This window comes from Sturnus vulgaris, chromosome 6 (assembly GCF_052056855.1).
Source record: "Sturnus vulgaris isolate bStuVul1 chromosome 6, bStuVul1.hap1, whole genome shotgun sequence".
NCBI classification, from domain to species: Eukaryota; Metazoa; Chordata; class Aves; order Passeriformes; family Sturnidae; genus Sturnus; species Sturnus vulgaris.
The window spans coordinates 34,113,105-34,134,550 of NC_142248.1; the positions used below are offsets into that span (position 1 = coordinate 34,113,105).

General features: G+C 42.7%; 1 protein-coding gene across 2 annotated transcripts in view; it reads right to left on the bottom strand.

Annotated features, from left to right (window-relative positions):
- CLMN (calmin) overlaps window positions 1-20,812 on the bottom strand; it is a 68,371-nt gene extending 47,559 nt beyond the window's left edge. For both annotated transcript variants that reach the window (XM_088166184.1, XM_088166183.1), the window contains exon 1: window positions 20,637-20,812. In XM_088166184.1, the coding sequence (XP_088022310.1) occupies window positions 20,637-20,718 (82 nt within the window). In that variant the 5' untranslated portion in view covers window positions 20,719-20,812. The remainder of the gene's footprint in view (window positions 1-20,636) is intronic.
- Between the last annotated feature and the right edge of the window lie 634 nt (window positions 20,813-21,446).

Sequence of the window (21,446 nt, forward strand, 5' to 3'; positions counted from 1 at the left end):
ACATGAGATTAACTACAGCTCAGTTTCCCTTTCCTTCACACATGCACTTAAGGAGAGGCTGTAAATCAGCTTGGTGGGAGTCAGGATGGCTGGTGTGCGGGGTGAGATGCAGGGTCACCACACAGGGTCACTGTGCAGGGTCAGCACTCGGGGCAGGGGCAGACAGGGGGGAGAGCATGTTTTCTGCTCCCCTTCCCAGGCTGTGTGAGCTCCCTTTGGTTTGCAGAGAAGTTTCTCACTGCTGGGTTTCAGCCACCAGGATGAGAATCAGCCGTGGAGATCGGCAGCCGCATCACCTGTGCCAGGATTTCAGCTTTGATGGCAATCAGCTGAGGAAATGCAGTTAGGGCAAAGCATCTGACAAGAAGAAGCAGACGAAATTTAAAGCAAATGATATTTTAAGCATAAACAAAAGTTCTGTTAATTCCTGCACCTCTTAGTAACATTTTCTATGTGAGCTGCCAAAGCATCAGTGACTGGCAGCAATAACCACACTCGCTGCCTGCTTGTATCATTCATACCTCAAGGAATTGGACAGAAAGGCTGATTAGCAACAGAGACCCAACTGCTGCTTTGCTTACCCACCATCACGTAACACAGGAGAAGGAAAACAATCTAGATGAAACAGACGTGGACTTAATCTCATACAGTTTATGGTCAAACCAGTTTAACATGAAAAAGCACCACTGCTAACACAAACAGAGAGCACAGCCCACAGTGTGTGCTCAAGAGCTTTAATGAAGTCTCTGCAAGAACAATACTCTTCAAGCCTAACATAACAGGTCAAAGGACAGATGAACTGGTATCTGCCTATAAAATATTAGAATTTGGAAAAGAAACTGGCAAGTGTGCCTAATTTAGACTCTTTCACATCCATTCACATTCACAAACATCAGCTCCCAGACAGAGTGGAAGGGATATGCTCTGCAGTACATACCCAATAACCTTGTGGACAGGAGCCAGCAGTGTGGTTATCATTATGCTGGATTGTGACTACAAGCTGAGGGTTAATTATTAGCACAACTTAAAATCAAAGAGAGTTTGATCCAGACTGCATAGCTACACACACAGACACACACACACACACACACACACACACACACACACACAAAGCTTCTACCCTGAAGCACTTCCCATCTCTTTACAAACAAACTCAGCACACTATAGACACGTCCAAGGTGGCACAGCAGTGACAGGGAGACTGTAGCCAGGCAGCCCTTGAAGAGTCAGCCCCTACAGGAATGGGTGTTGGGGGCTTTCCACTGATTTTTTTTTTCCTTTTTGCAATACCACTTCAATGGTTCTTTAAAAACAGTTAGCATGACTACAACAAAATTATGAGTATTATTTGTAAGTTCTGCATACAAAAATTCTCTCCTTGACCTCGGAAATATTTTTCTCAGGGAGAAAGGACTAGATTTACCTTCTGCTCCACATTTGCATCCTTTACAATGAAAAGCAATGACCTCTCTGCATGGACAGGTTTGCAAATATCAGCACTTGGATTTCTAGAGATTATTTAGTGACATTTAATAGTGAATTCAAGTTGGTGGGATGAGGAAGGCCAAGGGAATGAAGCAACAATCAAAAACTGCAATCATCTGACAAGTTTCTTTTGTAGATTAACAGAAACTGAGATTTAGTAGAATTGTTCTTTTTCCACAGCAAAATGCTCTTTGGGCCTACATGAGCAATCATACCCAAGGGTTTTTTTTTCACTTAATTGTCTTGTTAATTCAGCATTAACCTGATGGACTCAATAATAACAAATAGTTTTACCAGTGCATAAGCACTTGATATTCAATCTGAATTCAGTAAGAAAACCAGGAATGTGGGTAAGCAGATCAGGTTGAGTTCGGAATAGCAGTGATGGGGAGGAATTGCCTCTTGCAGTCTTCACCTGGGGTGGTGCAGATATACAAACCTGAAGGTTTCTAAGGCACACACAGTGAGCAAGTATTACATGCAACTAATAGATGGAACACAGTCTTCTACCAACACCACAGAAGAATAAGAAAAGGAGTTTACCCTACCAAAATGAAACAAAAACGATGAGCCAAGCTGGCGAAACAAGGCAGTGTTTGTATAAGGCAGGGGGGGCTCAGCTGACAACACTGCTCTTTTATGTGCTCTCGTACTGTGTTCAGTGCATAAACATGGGCTAACATAACCAAGGGCTCCCTGTGAGCCAACAGAGCAACCTTCCCCTGGCAGAGAAGGATTAGTGTTTGCTGACCCTGTCAAAAGGAAATCGGGGTGACCTCTGTCTCCCCCCTGCTAGTCCTGCCACCTCGGTAGCTGCAGGGCTTACACTGTAGTCTGCAGTGTTCTCATTGCTGGCCTCAAACCTTTTTCTGTGTCTGCAGAGTTACAGTAGAGGCTGAAATTGAGTCTAATTCTCTCACAGCAAATGAGAGTGCCTTCCTACCCTGGCACTAAGCATTTCACATTCTCATGTATTGCAAACAACCGTCAAACCCAGGGAAAAGTCACGGCTGCAGGGAAGTCTACATAACCAGCTGAGAAGGTCCAACTTCCAGCTGGTTAGGGCTTAAGAGAAATGCCACCCAGTGAGCCAAAACTGCAGAGAGTCCCAGGAGTCTTATGAGACAGGGCAGCTAAGTTCAGGGATCACATCCACCCCTGCAAAGTGCCACAAGTCAGTGTTTGTTGTTAAGAGTCACAGCCCTGAAAAAGGCACAGCTTTAATGAGGGCTAAGGCAACAGGAGGGACCTTCCAGGTGTGCAATACCAGCAGCCACAGTGACTGCAGATAGGAGCAGACTGTACTGATCAAGGAAACATTTGCTGAAGCAGTTTGGAAGTGAACACTGCAAACAATCTCCCTACTGTTCCCACCAGTGTCCTCCCAGACACTGGGCTTTTGTTAGTACCTCACATCTTGCTTTAGTAAATTAAAATATATTTCCACTTTGCTCTGCTAGTTATTGCAAGAACAGAAAAGGTGAATTAAATCCTACCAGTTTTTGGGAATAAACGATCCCGGGACAATGTCAACAGCCTGGCAAGGGCTGAGGAAACTCTCAGGCATCTCCCAGCCTTCGCTGGTGTCTCCTCCCTGAAGAACTCGTCAAGGACTTTCCATGCATAAGTAAGCTAAGGTAGGATGAACTTTAAATAGGCCTCGCCCTACACAGTCAAATAAACTAGGGAAAATGTATATATGACTTGTAATATTTGCATTTCAAGCAGTGAACCTTCTTGTTTTCATACATTATACATGTTGGGACTACTAGGAAGCTGCAGACTGGATAGGTATTTTGTGTTGCTTTTTACCATGAAGCACGACAGATGGTTGACTTTGTTCAGGGACCGGGCATCACTGGGAAAACTCGAGTTTTGGCAGTACAGCTAAACAGTTTTCTCCTGCTTACAGCTGTAGTCTAATTTATCCATGTACTACCTCTCAAGGCCAAATTTCACATTTTGCATCTGCAGCCAGGCTATTGGTTACTTGTCATTCTCAGTCAGTCACTGCTGTAATCTCACTTATTTGTTGCCAAGCTGTTGAAAGTACAATGATGTACTTTCAAAAGATTACCCAGTATAAATGAATGAACTTAATTTTTTTCCTAAGGTCACAAATTAGATTAAAAAAGCAATATAAGCAAGACAATAAATAAACTAGTTTTATACAAATTAACATGGAGTTTGCTTTATAGTCTGCAGTGTGGAAACATGAACATTTGCACTAGGCTAATATCTTTGACTTCTGTTGCTCAGATAAGCATGCCACCAAAAAAAGTCTGAGGTGAGGTGGGAGCTTTTATTCGGCCAACAAACAGGATCAGGAAAAACAACAAAGTAACTTATCAGCCAGCCTAAAAAAAGGCATTACCTCTCACTACAAACCTTGCCTTACTTGTATCATGGCACTAAATCCACCACTCAAATATTTCTCATCCTAGCAGTTAAATTTTACATTTACTAAAAGTCCAAGAACAGCCTCAGCTTATAATTGATTTTGTTAACTAAACAAGGTTTTCAGTACAGAAGGGCAAAGAAAACATGAGAACACAGGTACTGGAAACACAGCTTGTGTAATTTGGCCAGCACAAATTGGAATCTGTGAGTTCCCCCACCCCCATACGCTGCAATCACAGCATCCATGGAGAATCCCCAGCAGCAAAAGGATGGGCCTTGGGACCAAATTACCTCCCAGCTGACTCTGCCCAGAATTACCATCACTAGAGTGGGTGGGTCTGTATCTCAAATAAGTGATTTGAGTGACGAGCTGGCTCCCTTGCAGACATGCAGGATTCCTTGGGGACTCCTAAGAGGAGGCAGCAGCAAGCTCCTGAAGTGGCTGAAAGTCATCTTTCATTCCACACTTACTGCCACAGCACTGAATTAGGAGAGCGTTTTCTGTGAGGCTGGAGGAATAATTGCATCCCATGGATCAGCAGATGAACAGGCAATGTATAGCCATGGGGCCGTGTAGGCAATTTCCCTGGAGCATCCTCAAAGTCTGGAGGGGCCTAATAAACTGCTTACGGGAACCACTATAGGTATATAGCTATTAAGTATATAACCCTGCTTTGTCAGCTGCAGAGTAAACCCACACTCGTGGTCACTTTCCAGCATCCTTGTTATTAACAGCAGCTTGGGCATCCCCAGCGAGCTTCTTGTTGAGACACAAAAGCAGGGAAATATTCTTGAAATTAATTCCTAGCCTATTTTTGTTTCGAGTAGCCACATAACTTCTCCCTGCCTCAAGGCGATGTCAAAAGCAAAAACCGGAATTACCGACAAATGAGCCTCAGCCCCACTGCTCCAGCAGGACCGGGCTCTGTGCTCAGCCTTTCCAGCTGAGCCGCTCCTCTGCTGCCCCTCCCAGCACAGCCTCCAGCCCCAGCAGCTGGGAAGGAGCCCAGCTCCACGGCTATGGATCCTGGCACAAAGCACATGCTTGCCCCAGCTGTCTGGATTCAGGGTCCCCTCCTCTGCCACCCTCACTGCTTCCTCTGCACCCACTTCTGTAGTCAGGACTTGGGTCGACTTCAAGCGTGCAATGGAAGATCTGCACTGCAAACACCTTGTCTCTTGTAGAACACCAGCAGAGGAAAAATGTATCCTTAATTCAGTTTACATTTAACTATGAGCAGCTGAGGCAGAGCCACCTTCATTGTTCATGGGAACCATTACACCACCATCCAGGCTGACTTTCAAGAAAATTAACTCTCATTAACTTTTGAGGGTATTCCTGTTGGCACAGCCTATGTTATTCCTTAGCTGCACCAGACCAGAGTGGCAGTGGCCACGTTTATGGCTCCATGGTGCTGTAAATAAATGTTAAACCTGTGTTTAATGGTGGCAGGCGGGTAGCAGCTGTTGCTGCTGAATGCCCAGCAGATTGGTATTGCTCTCAGAAGGGAAGGCACTGAATAGCCTAAAGATATCATTGCCTGCAACAAGCACGTTCTTTCATAAACACCACCTGAAAAAAATTAAACCAGCCAACCAACTAAAGATATTGTATGTTGGAAACAGATGATGAAAAGGCTTTCTTGTGCCCCTGCTCTGGGCACCAGGCTGTTAGATTTTATGGGAGGGGAAAATAAGACATTACATGATCGGAAAGAGCATGCTAGAAAAACGAAAGGCAGGATAGAGAATAAAATGCATAATTCATGGTTGTAAAAGCCTTGAGGCAAGACCTTTCGGACTTGCTAATTGCTTTGCTGAGAAACAGGCCAGAAGCCATACGAATGACTCCTACAGGCAGGCAAATGAATGCATAAAGCATTGCAACATCCACCCAGGGGCTTCCACATCACCCCACTTGCACAGGTGTGCTGCTGGCTCACCTGGCCACGTGCCAAGCAAGGACAAGTGCATGGGATATCAGGCTGATCTGAGGATCTAGATTTAATTCTGGTATGCAGTTGTGTACGTTCAGGCTTTTGAACTGCAGGCAGATACATTTATATAAACTGGCTGCAGACACACTGCAGTCCTTGGAGGACCCTCACTGTGTGCTCAGAGCCTTAGCATGCAATTCTGTATACGTGAGACAGGCAGAGATGAACAGTTCCTCCACTGCAGTAGCCAGATTTAGCCTCCCTGAGCTCAATGGCAAAAAATTCAGTGGGTGCAAGATCAGATCCCGGTTGCAGGCAAAGAAATTCATATGGCAAGTAGGAAGGATGAAGGCAAGCTTAACATCTATCTTATAGTTACTGAGGTTTGCACAAATGCATGGTTTGGTGGATTTAAGTCATGAAAAAAGCATCAAAATCTTTTAGCTTCCTAGAGTATAATTACCTCCTCCTCCATGTCCCCAGTGAGCAGCTTTGGATATTTTCATGCAGCAGGCAAAATCACAGGATTTTGTCTACCTGCATGTTCAAGTCTCTCCTACTGACATTCTCTCGTTTCAGAAAACCCTACTCCAGCCCATTCTCTGATAATATCCTGCTGACCACCACCAGCCACTGCTCTTCTTTGTTAAACCTCACCAGAATTTTGCCTTAATGACCTGAGAAAAGCTTTGCTATTGCTGTTTTGAATTTGTTCCTGAATCCAGTAAGAGTCGTTCACTGTGTCTGAAGAAAGATTAACTTGCCCCCAAAGCACAGGGATCAGGCACCTTCCTTCTCCACCAGCTTGTCCAGCTTCCAGCCCCAGCATCTTCTTGCTGTCTTCCCCACAGAGTCCTTAGAGAAGTCTAATCCCTCAACTCATACTCTGAATCCATCAACAAAAAAATCTCTTTTAGAGCCCTTTCCTTCCCCTTTAGTATTATTTACTGATGTATCAAAATTACCATAAAAGCTCATTAATAAAGCACGGATCTGTATCTTCCATAAAGCAGCTTATCTCCATGAGATTGCAGAAGTAAAACTACTGAAAGTACAAGAAAATAGAATCTATCCCTTAATTGTACTTGCTCTTGATTAAATTTTTACTGCTAATATACTTATTTCATTACTTAAAGATGTTCCATCTATTTCTCTGTCAAGAGTATGAAAAAAAAAGAACTTGACAGAGATGAAGAAAGAATAAGATGATCAAAGATCCCTATGCTTGACAGGTTTCATGGGGAATCCATCAGTATGAGCTTGTGAGTATGAATGAAGCTATCAGTTAATATGACAGTGGCATTAAGTTTCAGAGCATATAAAACACTTTTTGCAACACTTCAAATTACATAATGGTAAAAAGTCAGACTGCTTTGCAATACCTTCTATATAAGAATCCTAACTATTATTCCATAAATATAAAAGGAGTCACAATGAAGGCAGGAGAATTTAAATAGCAGTTCAGACATCGATGGGGAAGTACAGCAAAGCTGAGAATCCCCAGACTTAGATCAGACTAAAACTCCATTCCTAGCTATAAAAGCAAATAACCTCCGAGCTACTTTATAACTGATGTGCAACATGATCAAACCAAGCTGCAACACACTCAACGGGCAACTCTTCTACACCTTTTTAAACCTACCTGTAACATTTTATCTCTTAATGCTACTGTGCCTTAGGTTTTGACATCTACAAGGGGCATACAAGGAATTCAGTTTCCCCAAGGCCAGAGGTTCCAGCCCAAATAAGCCAATGAATGTCAAAGCATAAAGAAGTCAAAGGGGGAACAACAGAAAAATGTCACTTAATCTGTGAGTTCCACCTTTAATAAATGTTGGTAGCTCCCACATTGGATGTGAGGTAAATAAGCATTAGCAGTAAGCATTGTTTGGTGTAGATTTATTTTTTTCTGTGACCTATCCATTTTGTCCTAGAGAGAAGGCAGTAAAAGCAGAATGGATCCATTGCAACCACAATACAAAGAACAGTCTTTCACTTCATGCAAAGAATACTAGCACAGATGGTGAATCCATATTTTGCAGGAAAATCCATGTGCTTCCACATTAATGAGACACAGGCTAGAAGAACACAGTATTATACACTGTCGTCATTATGTCAGAAGTGATTTGTTGTCCAAGCTTAGGTATCCAGATGGTACCAAAAATACTCCCAAACTTTCTCTAAGCACAAAGCTTTCACTATAATTAAAAAATTGTTTCAGAAAATATACTGCTTTGTCTGAGTATTTCTAGTTCACTTTTAACTGCTGAACATGCCATGTATTTTGCTTACAGTACTTTAACAAGAAGGACATATATATACAGGAGAACCTCGACAGACTTGGGATAGCACAGGAGAAGGGAGATGGGCAGAACCACCACGTTTTTAGTGTGGAAAAGAAGGAGCCAGGAAGGCAAGAGCTATACAGTGCTTCCTTGGTGGATGTACGAGCAAGGTCTTCAGAAAAGAACTAGTCTCTGATAACACAGGATGGCACAAAAGTGAAATTACAGAATTAAGTGTTCCACAGTCAAACATTTAAAATTAGCTCCAAAGAGGAGCAATGGCCCCTTCTGACTCAGATCAGGTTTAACCCCCTCTGTCCACAACAGTTCATCCATACTGGAACCAAAGCAGTTGGACTTTGTAACTAAGTTCCATTATTAGCACACTTTTATTTTCTGATAAGAGTCTCAAAAATATTCATAGAAGCTTGCAGTGAAATAATTGCTTTATTTTAACTTCACTCTAGCTGACTCCCACAGGTTAGACTGTATTCTTTCTCTTCAAAGTAAATTGTACAGCTTCTCTTAAAAAGCTCACCTCTGAAAAAACAGCCTAGAAAATACCAAGCTAAATTTGACAGTTTTTCCTTATGTTTCAAAGCCAGGGAAGGGCTTTTCTGTAAGAAACTGACACCTTTTCTACTCAAGAAGACTGAAAATCTGCTGCAGAAAAAAAAATGTTGGAAAAAAAAAAAGAAAAATATAAACTGCCAGGACAGTATGTGGGTGGCAGGATTCAGTCTTTAATCTGACAGGTGCATGTCAGCACTTCTTCATAAACATACCTATAAGAGATCAGATTGTTTTCCTCTTGTTATTGTACTGTTTCCCAACGAAAGCCCTTGTTTTTTAGGTTAGCTTCCTGCCAGTCTCTTTGTCTGATGTCCAAAAAGTGAACAGGCTAACAAAGAAAGCTGATGCCTTTTGTCATCGATGTATTTTCTCTTCTAAAGTGTCTCAAGCAAATTCATCTTGAAATTAAAAATCATGTTGTCAACCATGCAGTAGACAATGTGGTCCAAAGACAGATTTACAGATGGGTAACGAAGGAGCAGACAGAGGAGGTGGCTGCTCAGCTGATGGATATAAATAGTCAAATCCGAGTCAACAGGATATTATTGTTCTTTGGGGTTCCCAAAGAAGCCTTAAGTGATGGATCAGCTCCTACGCACATGCTGATTCCAAGCCACTGCCCGTGTGCAGTGGGAAGAACCTGCCAGGGAAAACTCGGGGCTATTTCAGGACTTACCAGGCCTCAGCACTTCCCATGCTCTGCTGGGAAGAAAGATTGAGAAGGTGAGGAAAAGTGCCCAGCAAAGCACCTGTCATTCATTCATTCCTCTTAGTATTAATAACATCTCTACAAACAAGACGAAACAGCAATGCTTTCCTCTGCTCATGCAATGAAACCAAGCCTAGATAGAGATGACCAAACAAACACCAAAGAGCATGAGAAACTGGGAATAGAGAACAAAGAAGGAAAGGAATCTTCCAGGAGCAGGTCAGAATGGCTTGTTTATCAAGCTGTAACTCCACAAGACACCAGCTTCAACTTGCTTCAAATCAAGGCAGCTTATGCTCTCAGATATCACAGAGCTTCCATTATAAACCACATTTAAAGGTTAGGCAATTAATTGCCTCATTCCTCTATGACCTTTGCAGTAAGAAAAAACAGAATCTGATTGCTGTCCTATTTCTAATTTTGTTTTTATTAACTCTCTGATTTCTTTCTCTGGCAGAACATATTCCTATGATCATCCAGGGCAGACACACATCCTTCAGTGGATATTTTCCTACATTCACACAAGATAAATACATTCTCATCCATGCCCTTGGCAAGCAAGGAAGACCTTGGTCCTCCTCTCTATCCCACCAAGCCCTTTCAGACCTGTGCACAAGCCAGACAAGATTTCAGGAAAATGGATATAGCACTGCTCTCTGTTAAAATAACATTTGGATGATTCTGAGAACTGAACTGAAGAGCATGAATTGACAGCAAGTTCATGCTGGGATAAAATTTAATCTGATTCATTTATGCATGCAAGCAGAAAGCTTTTATTAGCATACATTTCTCAAAGAAAAAAAATATACTTCCTGGAGATGTTCATCATTAATTACCCTCTTCCATCTAGCAGGAAGTTTTCTTCCTTTTCCAGCCTCACTTTATCTTCTTTCTAGAAACACATACTCAAAACAAAACAAACAAAACTTCTAACAAACTCAGGGAACTGAAAGCATAGTACAAAGAGCCAGAGGGAGCACAACTAATTTGGATCTCAACTGAGGTAACTCCAAAGCCCTTGAAGGAAAAAAAGAGTTTCCACCTGAAGATATCTAGTAACTCATAAAGATGATCAACATGAGACATCAAAAAATACATCTTCACAAATGGGGAAAAAGTAGAACAAATCAGGTTTATTTCATTCTACAAACATTTTGTTCTTCTTGCATTTAAGAAGCCTCAAGTCAAGCCAAACTGAAATCTGATTGCAGTTAACCTTCACACCAATTGGTATGCACTGCACAGAACACCAGCAAGCACATGCAAACCCAGAGGGGAACCACCTGCCACAAAACAGGAGAACACCACATGCTGGGGTGAGAGATGGGTCTGTAGCTTCATGGTAATTATCAGCTTGTAAGGGTTTACTATAGAGAAGGCAGTATATATGTGTTAGAGTTCACATGAATTGTTGGGGGACATTTTTAGCTTTTGCTCTAACACAGTGAAGGAGAAAAGAAGATGTGAAGAAAGGAATTTGGTCAGGTAGTTCCAATGGTCACCTTGAAAAGAGAATGCCAAGATTCAAGGCCTGCACCAAAATCTTCCATGTTCATACATAGAAAAACATGTCATTAGATCGTCTAGATAACTTTGAAATAAATCCTCTGGCTTTCATGTGTCTTTTATCCTCAAGCCTAACTTAAGGGTGTCATCTACAGAAATACATTAAAACCATGAGACACTCAAACACTAAAAAAATAGAAATAAATCCCTGCTAGAACACAGTAGGAACACCTTTCCGTTTTAGTCAAGACTAACACAAAGCAGTAAGAAATAAAGCCTATTGATGGGCATCTATACTATCTGAGTACCAGAACTCAAGGTTGGACCCTCTCTGTAAAACCAGAATTCCTAAATGCTACTTCCACATCCACAACAGTCCCTTCATTCTTCTTTAAGGATGCTGCATGCAAGAATACACACGTGTAGCAGGACCAGAAGGCCAAGAAGAAGTGGGTAGCCCCTGCCAATCCTTCTGTCATGTGGCCATCACATTAGCACATTACGCTGTATTTTCCATGCAGCTCCTGTGTTTAGGCTCCAAAACTGATCATTAGTATGATAAATTAAATGAGTGGAAACTTTGGCTCAAAGAGCTCAAACTGCTGCACCTCTTAAGTCACTCACTCTTCCTAAGCTTTGCTTCATTAGTGAAATGAGAATATAAGAGGTCAAGTGAACATTCAGTTCATAATTAAATGCCTAAATGACAAAGCTGTTTACTGGCTTGAGTCACGCAGCAAGGGGGTCTCATCAGCTTGCTGTGGGCATCCAGACTCCATCTGAAACTGGCTTTCATAATCAGTCTCACGCATGAAAAAAGCTGAGATCCTGCAAGAAAAATAATTGCTCTAGAGCCATCTGTGGGATGGGCAATGAAATAATGCTTCGACCTTTCCCAAAATTAAAGGGTGTCAAGGACTTGAAAGTACTAAGATCTGACCAGTTAAAACAGAATCTGAATATAACTTGCTGTATTAATTAGTTTCCAAACAGTTTTGAGACAGATGGACATCAGCTTCCCAGAGCTCCTCAGCTCCACTGGGATCTCTCAGCACCTGAGAACGGCCCCTCTGGGCTACGCCTGGGTGGGGACAGGAAACCAGCACTGTCCTTCTCCTGCAGAAATGGGCTCCCATCTCCGGGGTCAACCCATCAACCACTTCCTGACTTCACAGGAGTCACGCTGGTGCAACCTCCAAACTCATGGTGACTGATACTGTCAGCTGCAGCTTAGACAAAGGATTTTACAGCATCCCTGGGCTGTGCTAGCAACCAGAACATGGTGCTTCCTCTCTTCATACACGAAGTTGTTGAATGAAGATCTCCTGTCTTCTTTAATCCTTCTGATGAGGATAAGGAAACACATAATGTTTTAAAGTTTTGAAAGGTCAACACTGAATACATCGAAAAGACTGTCTACCTTCACAATGCAGTTTAACCAGTAAAAATTCATACTCTGTCTTCTTTCCAGTGTCAATAACCAAACAACTTCTACAAGAAGATTGAGCACAAATTCTTTTAACCAACATTAGGTCCCTTAACTTTTTTCTCTGTAATGGGAAGAAACAGAAAAACTCAGGCGAGAGTCTAAAACTTCAAATCACCCCTTGTCCTGTATCCAGAGAGATCTTTAAAAAACCCCAAACCAAAACAACAACAAAACAAACAAACCCAAACAAACAAAAAACAAACAAAATATATATATATATATAAAAAGGAGAGTAACAGGAAATAAATGTTGTTCAGTGGCATTAATCATCAGGCCAGGAAGTCCCCTACACAGCCTGAAACCTGAGAACAAGGAGAGGGACCAAATGCTACCCAGATACTCATAACAGCTTCTCTTGGAATCACTGAGGCTTTGTACCAAAAACAGACCTATGGATTACCTTATCAAAAAGAGAGAGTCAATGGGAATTTTGTCTCTGAAAGATCATCTTCTCATTTGGGCAGGATTTTTATGTTTCACCAAGTTTAAGTATGACATGCAAATGCTGGCCACAGTCCTTCCTGCATTATCTAGGTTTCTGAGCACCACATTCTTCCCCATGGGCCTGCTTCTGTTTGTCTTGTTCCTCTCCCTGGGCAAACAGCCCAGACAGATTTACGTTTCATTCCTTGTATTTAAGACAATAAGTCTGAAATGGACATTTCATACTATGTTATTTATAAATGCTATATCTTTATTAAGTTATAACTTCAGTTCATGTTTATCATGAATATCAGTAAGAGCCAGGAAACTTTAATCATGTATCCAGATGCAGTCATATGAAGGATCAGATTTTAAGTTATCTTCATTGGCATTGCTTTCATTTGTCACAGAGCCAGGTCTCTCTTGCCCTTCCCATTTCTCACTGTGCCAAGAGAAGCATAATCAGCCCTCAGTTGTGAACTAACCTGACTGCATACACCAAACACCTTTTGACATACACTAGGGGGTTCTTCAAATAGGCTGAAACAAAATGGCAAAGTACTTCTATCTGGCCATTAATGCACAAGACAGCCTGTGCACGGAACTGCTCCCTCTGCTTTGGCTGCAGTTCAGAGCTTCAGCTGGAGTCCTGTGAAATGGACACTTCAGGCTGTGATAGGACTCTCACAACATATGAATAACACATGGCTTCACAATAGTCAGGGGGTTTAGTGCAGTCATGTGCATCTCTTGAAGAAAACTTAGGAAAAACAGGCTAGAAGGGTAAAAATGTATCTGGGCCATTCCATGGGTATGGGTAAAACATCTCTGACCTTAGCAGGGCTCAAGAGGAACTCAGACACACAGATATCTAAACAGATTTGTTTCCTGGTAATGGACACTATATACGAGCAGTTTTGGACTCTACAGAATGCACTCATCTCCACAGTCTTAACTATGATAAAATGAAGATCCAAAAGGATGAATGCATTGAATATAACAAGGACTGGAATACAAGCCTTTGTTTTTAAAATGAACCCTGTCACAACATATTTAATGAACATATATTTTGTAAACAACTGGAATTATACTACCAATTACACTACCAAAAAAGGAAAAACATAATGAAGCAAATCAACACTAGATTTGCTAGAAAGTCTAGAAAGGTCTCACTTCTGACTGCTAACAGTAAGAGATGCTAATATTAAAAGTATGAAAAAGAGTAACTCATTCTTCACAAATATACTAAGTCTGAATTACATTGACCAACATTAGGAGTAACTTTCAAGATACTATGGCATAAAATATGGTTTAATTTATGTCTGAAATTAATTAGTGGAAAATTAATAGAATCCCTCAAAGTATTACATTATTATAACAAATACGTCTTGAATCACACTATCAAATTAAGTAACGGGCACAGGATTAGAGTTATCTTTTAAGTGTCTTTGATAACATCTATTCAGATTCAGTGGGATTTCTGGTTTTATAAAGAAAAGCTTACAGGTCCACAAGCATTCACTCTGTAGATATCCAGGCTGTTGCTATTACAACCATCCCTAGAAGATGCTGATTTAAACTTTTGTTCATGGCTATACAGCTTCAAACTACAGCTAAAATCCAGCTCAGCTCTTTGTACAGAAATATGCAGCAATTATAATTCATCCTGCAACCCTCCACCTACAGTCCCTGTATTTAACTGGTTGGGGAGATATAAAAATAGAATTACAGGTACAGAGACATGTAGAAAAAGACACATTTCTTGTAAGGTGCTGCGATGCCCTTCACCACCCCAGCACTGACACTCATCTCACTGTTTATCTGATAATTTCTACTCCTAAATACATTTTTGAGATCGCTTTGACTTCTATATGACAAGGCAGATATTTGGCTCTTTCCCTTTAGACACATGCCCTTAAGAATCATTCTGAAATAACAGTAAGGTTCAACAACTTAGGACATAAACAAATAATGTCTAAATGGACACTGACAAGACAAAATGCCCAAGCTTGCTTCTTCTAGTCCAACAGAAGTCTGTCTTTAAAAGTGAAAAAGGAAATCAAGTCATCTCTTTGTAATATTTTCAAAATAAATGCTACACATACTTCAGAGGGCAAGTGGCATAACCTTGAAATTGTTCTTGAGAGAAAGAAAATTGTTTGAATTTCTGGCCAAGTCAAGTGGACAAGACAAAAAACAAGCAAGAGAACTATGAAAAGTCCATTATATTTTTAAATCATCACTAGTTTTAACACAGTGTTTTGAAGACTGTCATGTTTAAACTATGACTTCAGGCAAGTGATATGATCTGAGGTCTCACCAGCTCTCCTAATGCTGAGGCTGAAGAACAGCTCACCCAGGAAAGACAGAGAAGGTGATGTTGGTAAGTGACAGCACATCAACCCCATGCCTCAAGTCAGGTCCATGCAGTTGCCAGAGTCTCTCTTAAGACTAAGTGTCAACACACAAGTGAGTTCAAGTGGCTGTGGAGCTACTGGGCATGATTTGAATTTGGTGTCATTTCATCCATTCAATGGGACGGAGAGCCCAGACTTTTAATTTGTTAGAGAAATTAGGCATTAATTGCATGCTGAAACTTGCAATCTGCACTTAGTCTCACCTCTTACTGCTCCTTTATTTCAGCCAGGATTTCCTACATCTGGAGCAGGTAAGTTTCTTCCATTGCTGACAGATACTGCCAGGTTAGAGACTGCCCTTACAAAGACCATGCCCACTAGGACATTGGGTTTCCAGCATTAACTTGTCTTCTTATACCTGTATCTGAATATTTTGGGGGTTCACATTTATAATTCTCAGGCCTATTGAACTTCACTTTTATACAGAATAGGATCACTTTGTAGCTGTACAGCACTTTGCCTAAGATTCTCCAGACAATTTAATCTTTCCAAACATCACCTGAATCAACAAAGAACTCCACTAAATGAACATGCCTACAGGCAGAATGAAATCCTGCTGAGTATGGTGACAAGTTATAGAAGAGTTAAAGTAATGAACAGTTACAGCACCTTACTTTTGTCAGAATTAATGGATATATTAAAAAGGTTTCCTTCTACTTGTGAAATTTCCAAGTATTTGAAAAGCACGTCAAACTATAGTAAACAAGTTGGATGCTGATGTATCTTGTAATTAAAGGAAAATTATTACTCTCTGTAGCTAAGTGCAGAAGTCATTAAAAATAGACCTCATACATAAATTAAAAGAAAAGTACAGAGAGAAACATTTTCAAGACTGACTGTGGCACCTGCCTTTGGTCATCCATCAGTGATGCTTAAGCTCCCACAAAGTAAAGATATATAGATACTCCCACTGCCAGAGTTAACTTCTATGAGCTAAGCATTTGTATTACTTCTTGAGACAGAGGCTTCAGAATCTTTTACCTTGTAAGATGTTGAGATTCATGCTAGTGACAATTATAGTTCCTACTGTCCAAAGCTTACAAAGTCTAGATCTCAAGGATCCAAACAGGAAGTCAAAAATCAGAGAGTGCTGGGACTTTATGGCTAAGTAATACACCCAGAGATATAAACTGGAGAACCAATTGGAGAACCAATGGGGCTGATATTGAGATTATTTCTTCCAATCTGTCACCCTTCTTTTTCACCATTATTTCTGTCAATGCTACAATACACTCCTCTGTAGCCTCCAAATACTTCTGAAGGCCAGGTACCCCTCAGCAGAGCAAGAATGAGTCTCAAGCAAATATTTAAATATACAGAAACCAAGGAATAAACATGTACAAGTTTCTGTGACTTCTGAATCAAACCCTAAGTGAGTAGTGAAATAAGGAGCAGCAGGACCTTGACTTGTCCTCTGATAGCAGAATGGTAGAGTTCTATCATCCCAGCCCATCTACTCTATTAGAAATATACAAAATGAACATTCAAACCAGAATTATTTTAAAGTTGTGGGAGCAGCACTTGTTTGCCAGAGATGAACAATACACCTGACTGCACAATTATTTATCTCTACATATTTCATTCCAAGGAATGCAAGAAAAGATATGTACTATTCAACTCACATTTAGACTATAGCAAAGCACACAACCAACCCATCATCTAAAAGAGGATGAAGATGTTGCTTCTTTCCAGCAAGTGCAATTCACCACATAAGGAAGTATATTTTTGATGATCCTAAATCAAGCTTCCAGTAAGGAAGATTTTAAAATATTCTTGTATTGTAACAAGATGTTCCCAATGGTGTTGTAATGAAAGAAAGAGAGAGGCAAAAAAAAATCTCCTGGCAGGAAATTAATTATTGAGCATTCCCTTGCTTGACGATGTGCTCCTACATTCTGTGCAGGCTTTCCATTTTTCTCTCTCAATATGTGCAGAAATTCACTATGGAGAATATATAAACAGAACAAAGAGCATGAGGGTATCAGTTTATTAAATGCATTTAGAAACCAAACAGACCAGGAGGGAGGAACTTGGTTTGTGTATCACTACACCTAGTGTTTATTCCTTCTTTATATTCCTCTCTCCTCTTCTCCATTAGATTGTCACTTCTGCTTCTGTTCTCTGAAATCACCTCTGTTGAGAATGGAAGAATTATGCCTGGCTTTTAGCATCACTTAGCTGACAGTTTTGAAATGTCGCTTCCTTCAAAAAGTAAAATAGAAAATCTCTTGATGGAAAGGGAAAATAGAAGTCCATCTTGACATTTAGGCATATAATGATATAATTCCATTTTTTAAATCATTCTTTTTTTCCACCCTCAACTCCAGCCCATTTAGTAAATTTCACTCCTTGCTGTCAGTTTTAGTCTCCCTATGAAAAAGCTGAAAAACCCACAGAGGCCGTAAGTAACACCCATTAATAACATGACAGAACATACAGCTCCTGAAGCTACTTCTGCAGCCAGCACATGCACCTACAACATCTTCTCAATTTGGTGGGGTCATACCACTGCAAAAGCATCTTCATGAGAGCAGACACTTCCCAGTAACTGGCATCTTGGATTCTTCCTGGATGTGGAACAACCAAATGTGGAGGCCCAACCAAACTAGAGAAGGAAGATGCAACACACTGAAACAATATATGCTATCTTCAAATAGAATTCTATGTCAGCAATGCTTTATAGTTTAGCTAAGACATAATGAAGACATTTTCAAGAGAAATAAACAATTTTCACTTTTAAAAACGGAGGCAGAAAGGGTATGGAAAACTACAACAGCAGATGTCTGTATGATTCCTGCAGAAACCTTAATACCAGCTAGGCTGCTCGGGACCCTTTGTCACAGCCATCATCAGCACTTGGGCTCTTCCAAGCTGGCAGGATGGCTTGGACACAGCATGGCTGTAGTGCCTCTATCTGCCTTGCACACCTCACATTTATCAGGCTCTCTGCATCAGCCCAGAAGTCTCCACCTCTTCACACAGACATGCCCGTGTTTGCATGTGTTGTTCATATCTGCAAATGATTAGCTGCCACCTCCCATCCTCTCCTTACTCCTTCTTGAGTCTAAATTAACATGATGGGTTCCCCAGAGAACAGGAGGCACCTCCACATATGGAAAATGCCCCACTGAATGGGAGCCTTCTGGAATAAGACAAACTGTCCACTTCATACTCTGAACCCAGCTGGTGTCACAGGAGAGCGCTGCAGGAGCTGGAGATGTGGCAGCAGACAGAGACCTTCAGGCATGAGGTCCTTCATGTGGCTCTGATGGTTCTGATGGAAATGCTGTGCTGTTCTCACCCAGATTTTCATCCTAAACTCTTGACTTTCTAATACATCAAAGCTGTTATTGGTTCTGCAACTGATAGACAATGATACTAACAATGATTCAGATTGCATTGTTTTGAGAGGAGAGAATGAATTTTGAATTATAAAGCAGAAGCAAGTTTAATTACTACATATGAGCATAGAACATATGCTGCCATTTTACAAGAAACTGTTCTGAAGAGAAGCATCATGCTCTGCCACCAAGCTCCCAAGCAACAAAAATCACACTCTCACAAGTATCAGACTCGCCATCTGTAGAATGCTTTTCATCTCTAGAAGATAATGTGAGAATTATGTGTTACAAATCATATCTTTTGTGACAGCTATTATCACTTGCTTTGGAACAGCACCTCAGAACAAATGTTTTTTCTGCCCTATAAGAGCTCAGGTGAGGCATGAAACTTCTTAAAAACCTATTTAGTAGTGCAAGCAAGGTGATAACCAATATGTTTCAAAATTTCTCTTGGATGATAAGAAGAGAACAGGAGTTTTTTTCATGAATATAATGTCATTCAAAGGAATTTGCTTGTAGGATGACATTCTCCTACACAACTACAGGAATTTTAGATAAGGCTGTGTGCATCTGTACACATGCACTTTAAGTTCCAGAAAGGGAAATTAACCATTTGCTCACAAATGACACAGTAATATGTTTTTGGCTTTGCTTCTCATTCTAAGAACAGATTACTTTTGTATTGCTTCTCAAAAATGTCTATGAATTAAGGATTAAACTTGGTTTAATGGCTATAGTTTTGAGCAACAGAGATCAGAGGCAGGCCAGCCATGTTAACACAGAATTGAAAGAGACTGAGACAGAAGCCAGAAACATACAACTACAATGTAATGAGATTGTCAAAACCCAAGGGGAATGCAACCTGGAATCAACAGCCCTGACCATACTCAAAATCTGAATTTCAGAGGTTAGGATGATGCAGGTCAAAATGATGTGGAATGACCCCATCAGCAGCTAACTGCATTAATTCACCAGAGCTGAAAGAATGGCTAATTTGATTCTCTTTTCTGATAAATTATAAATCTTCTATAATCAATCCAAACCGAAACTAATTTCCAGCAATTGCACTGCACTGCCAGTAAACAGCGCCTTAATATAATTATGCAGAGACAGGAAGAGATAATGACCTCTGATTCGAGTCTATTATTTTTATGGAACATGAAGATATATCGCAGTGTTATGAGGGCTATTAAGATCAGTATGTTACATTAAACAGTTGTTCTTCCATAAACCACTGCTGTTTTTTCCCTCTTCCATCAGATCTTGCTGTCCCTTCCAATCACGAGGAGTTACCTGGTGAGGGGCGAACACAACTTTGGAGGAACTACAACTACTACTACCACACTGATACCGATCTACACTCAGAGATTTGCACCCCTTCCGCCTGCACAGCCTGTGGCAAAATACGAGCGCATCTCGTAGATGATTTATCCAAAATCCCTGTCCGTGTTTATTCAACAGCAGTTTATTAGAAGACACATTAAAACGAGTCCTCGATAGCCACCGGCTCCGGTTCAAATCTCGGAGGTGCTGCCCCGGAGCCGTGCCCTCGTCGCGGCCGAGTGACCCCAGCTGTCGGCCGGGGAGCGGCGGGCGGGCTCTGCTGCGGCTGGGGCGCCCCGGCCGGGCCCCGGGACCCCACGGCAGGGCGAGCCCCGCCACCGCCCGGCCACCCAGAGCTCCCCGGAGCCCGGCCGGAGCCCGCAACCCCCGCCCCGACGGTCCTCGGGGGAGGCCGTGGGTGGCAGCACCGCCCGAGGGGACACGACAGTGCCACCCCCGCAGCATCCCCAGCGCCACGGAGCCCCCGCGCCCCGTCCCTGCCCCGGGGCTCTCCGCGGGCGGACGGGCGGGCATAGAGCTCGGGGGAAACTTTGGCCCCACTGACCCCTTCCTCCTACTCCTCCTCCTCCTCTTCCTCCGCCGGCCCCGCAGCCGCGCCGCCCCCGCTCCGCGGAGCTGCGGGAGCCCGCGCACGGCGGCCGGGGCGGGCGGCGGGGGAGCAGCAGGGGCAGGGGAGCGGGGCGGCGCGGGGGCGGAGGGAGGGGTTTGTGCGGGGGTGTTGGTTTACCTTGGAGGTTCTGCACTCGGATGTCGCTGATGTGCCCGATGAGCTCCTCGCGCTGGAACCAGTCCCACTCCTGCCCGGCCATAGGGACGCGGGGCCGGAGCCGGGGGGGGCGGCGGGAGCCGGCGGCACCGCCACCGCCACCGCCGCCTTCACCGGCACCGACGGCGGGCGCGGAGCGGAGCGGAGCGGGCGGGGGGCGGCCCCTCTCCGCGCCGGCTGCGCCCCGCCCCGCGTCCCTCCCTCCCTCCGCTCCGCTCACCGCCTCCCTCCTTCCCTCCCTCCTCGGCCGGGGTGGCCGGGCGCTGGCGCGGGGCGGAGCGGAGCGGGCGGGGGTCCGGCCGTGGCCGCTGCCCTCTCCTGCCCCGTCCTGGTTCCCTCCGGCCGCCCCCTCGGGCGCAGTGAGTGCCCGTTCCCTCCTGCCGTACCTGGGGACCGGAGGAGGGTCGTCCCTAGAACAAGTGTCATGCACCCACAAAAGCAATGGAAGAACAAAAGTATGAGCAGCAGAGAGGTTTTGCTCGTGGGGATGAAATCAGTGCCACTATACATTAAAAACACTAACAGTTGCATACTGATTTAGCTTGCTCTTGGTAGTCTGTTCAGGCTCTCAAATTTCCTTTGAGGTGAATTCTCCCATTGACTGTCTTCACGTACACCGTTTTTCATCCAGCTTGGACAGTAATTGTTACCAAGGCTCTTGGGTGCCACTGAGATCTGTTCTCTACAAACCTGATGAACAGCGTGATCATTTCATTTGCATATGAGGCGTTTCATTGCAATATACCACTATTTGTTCCTTCGTGCTGGTAA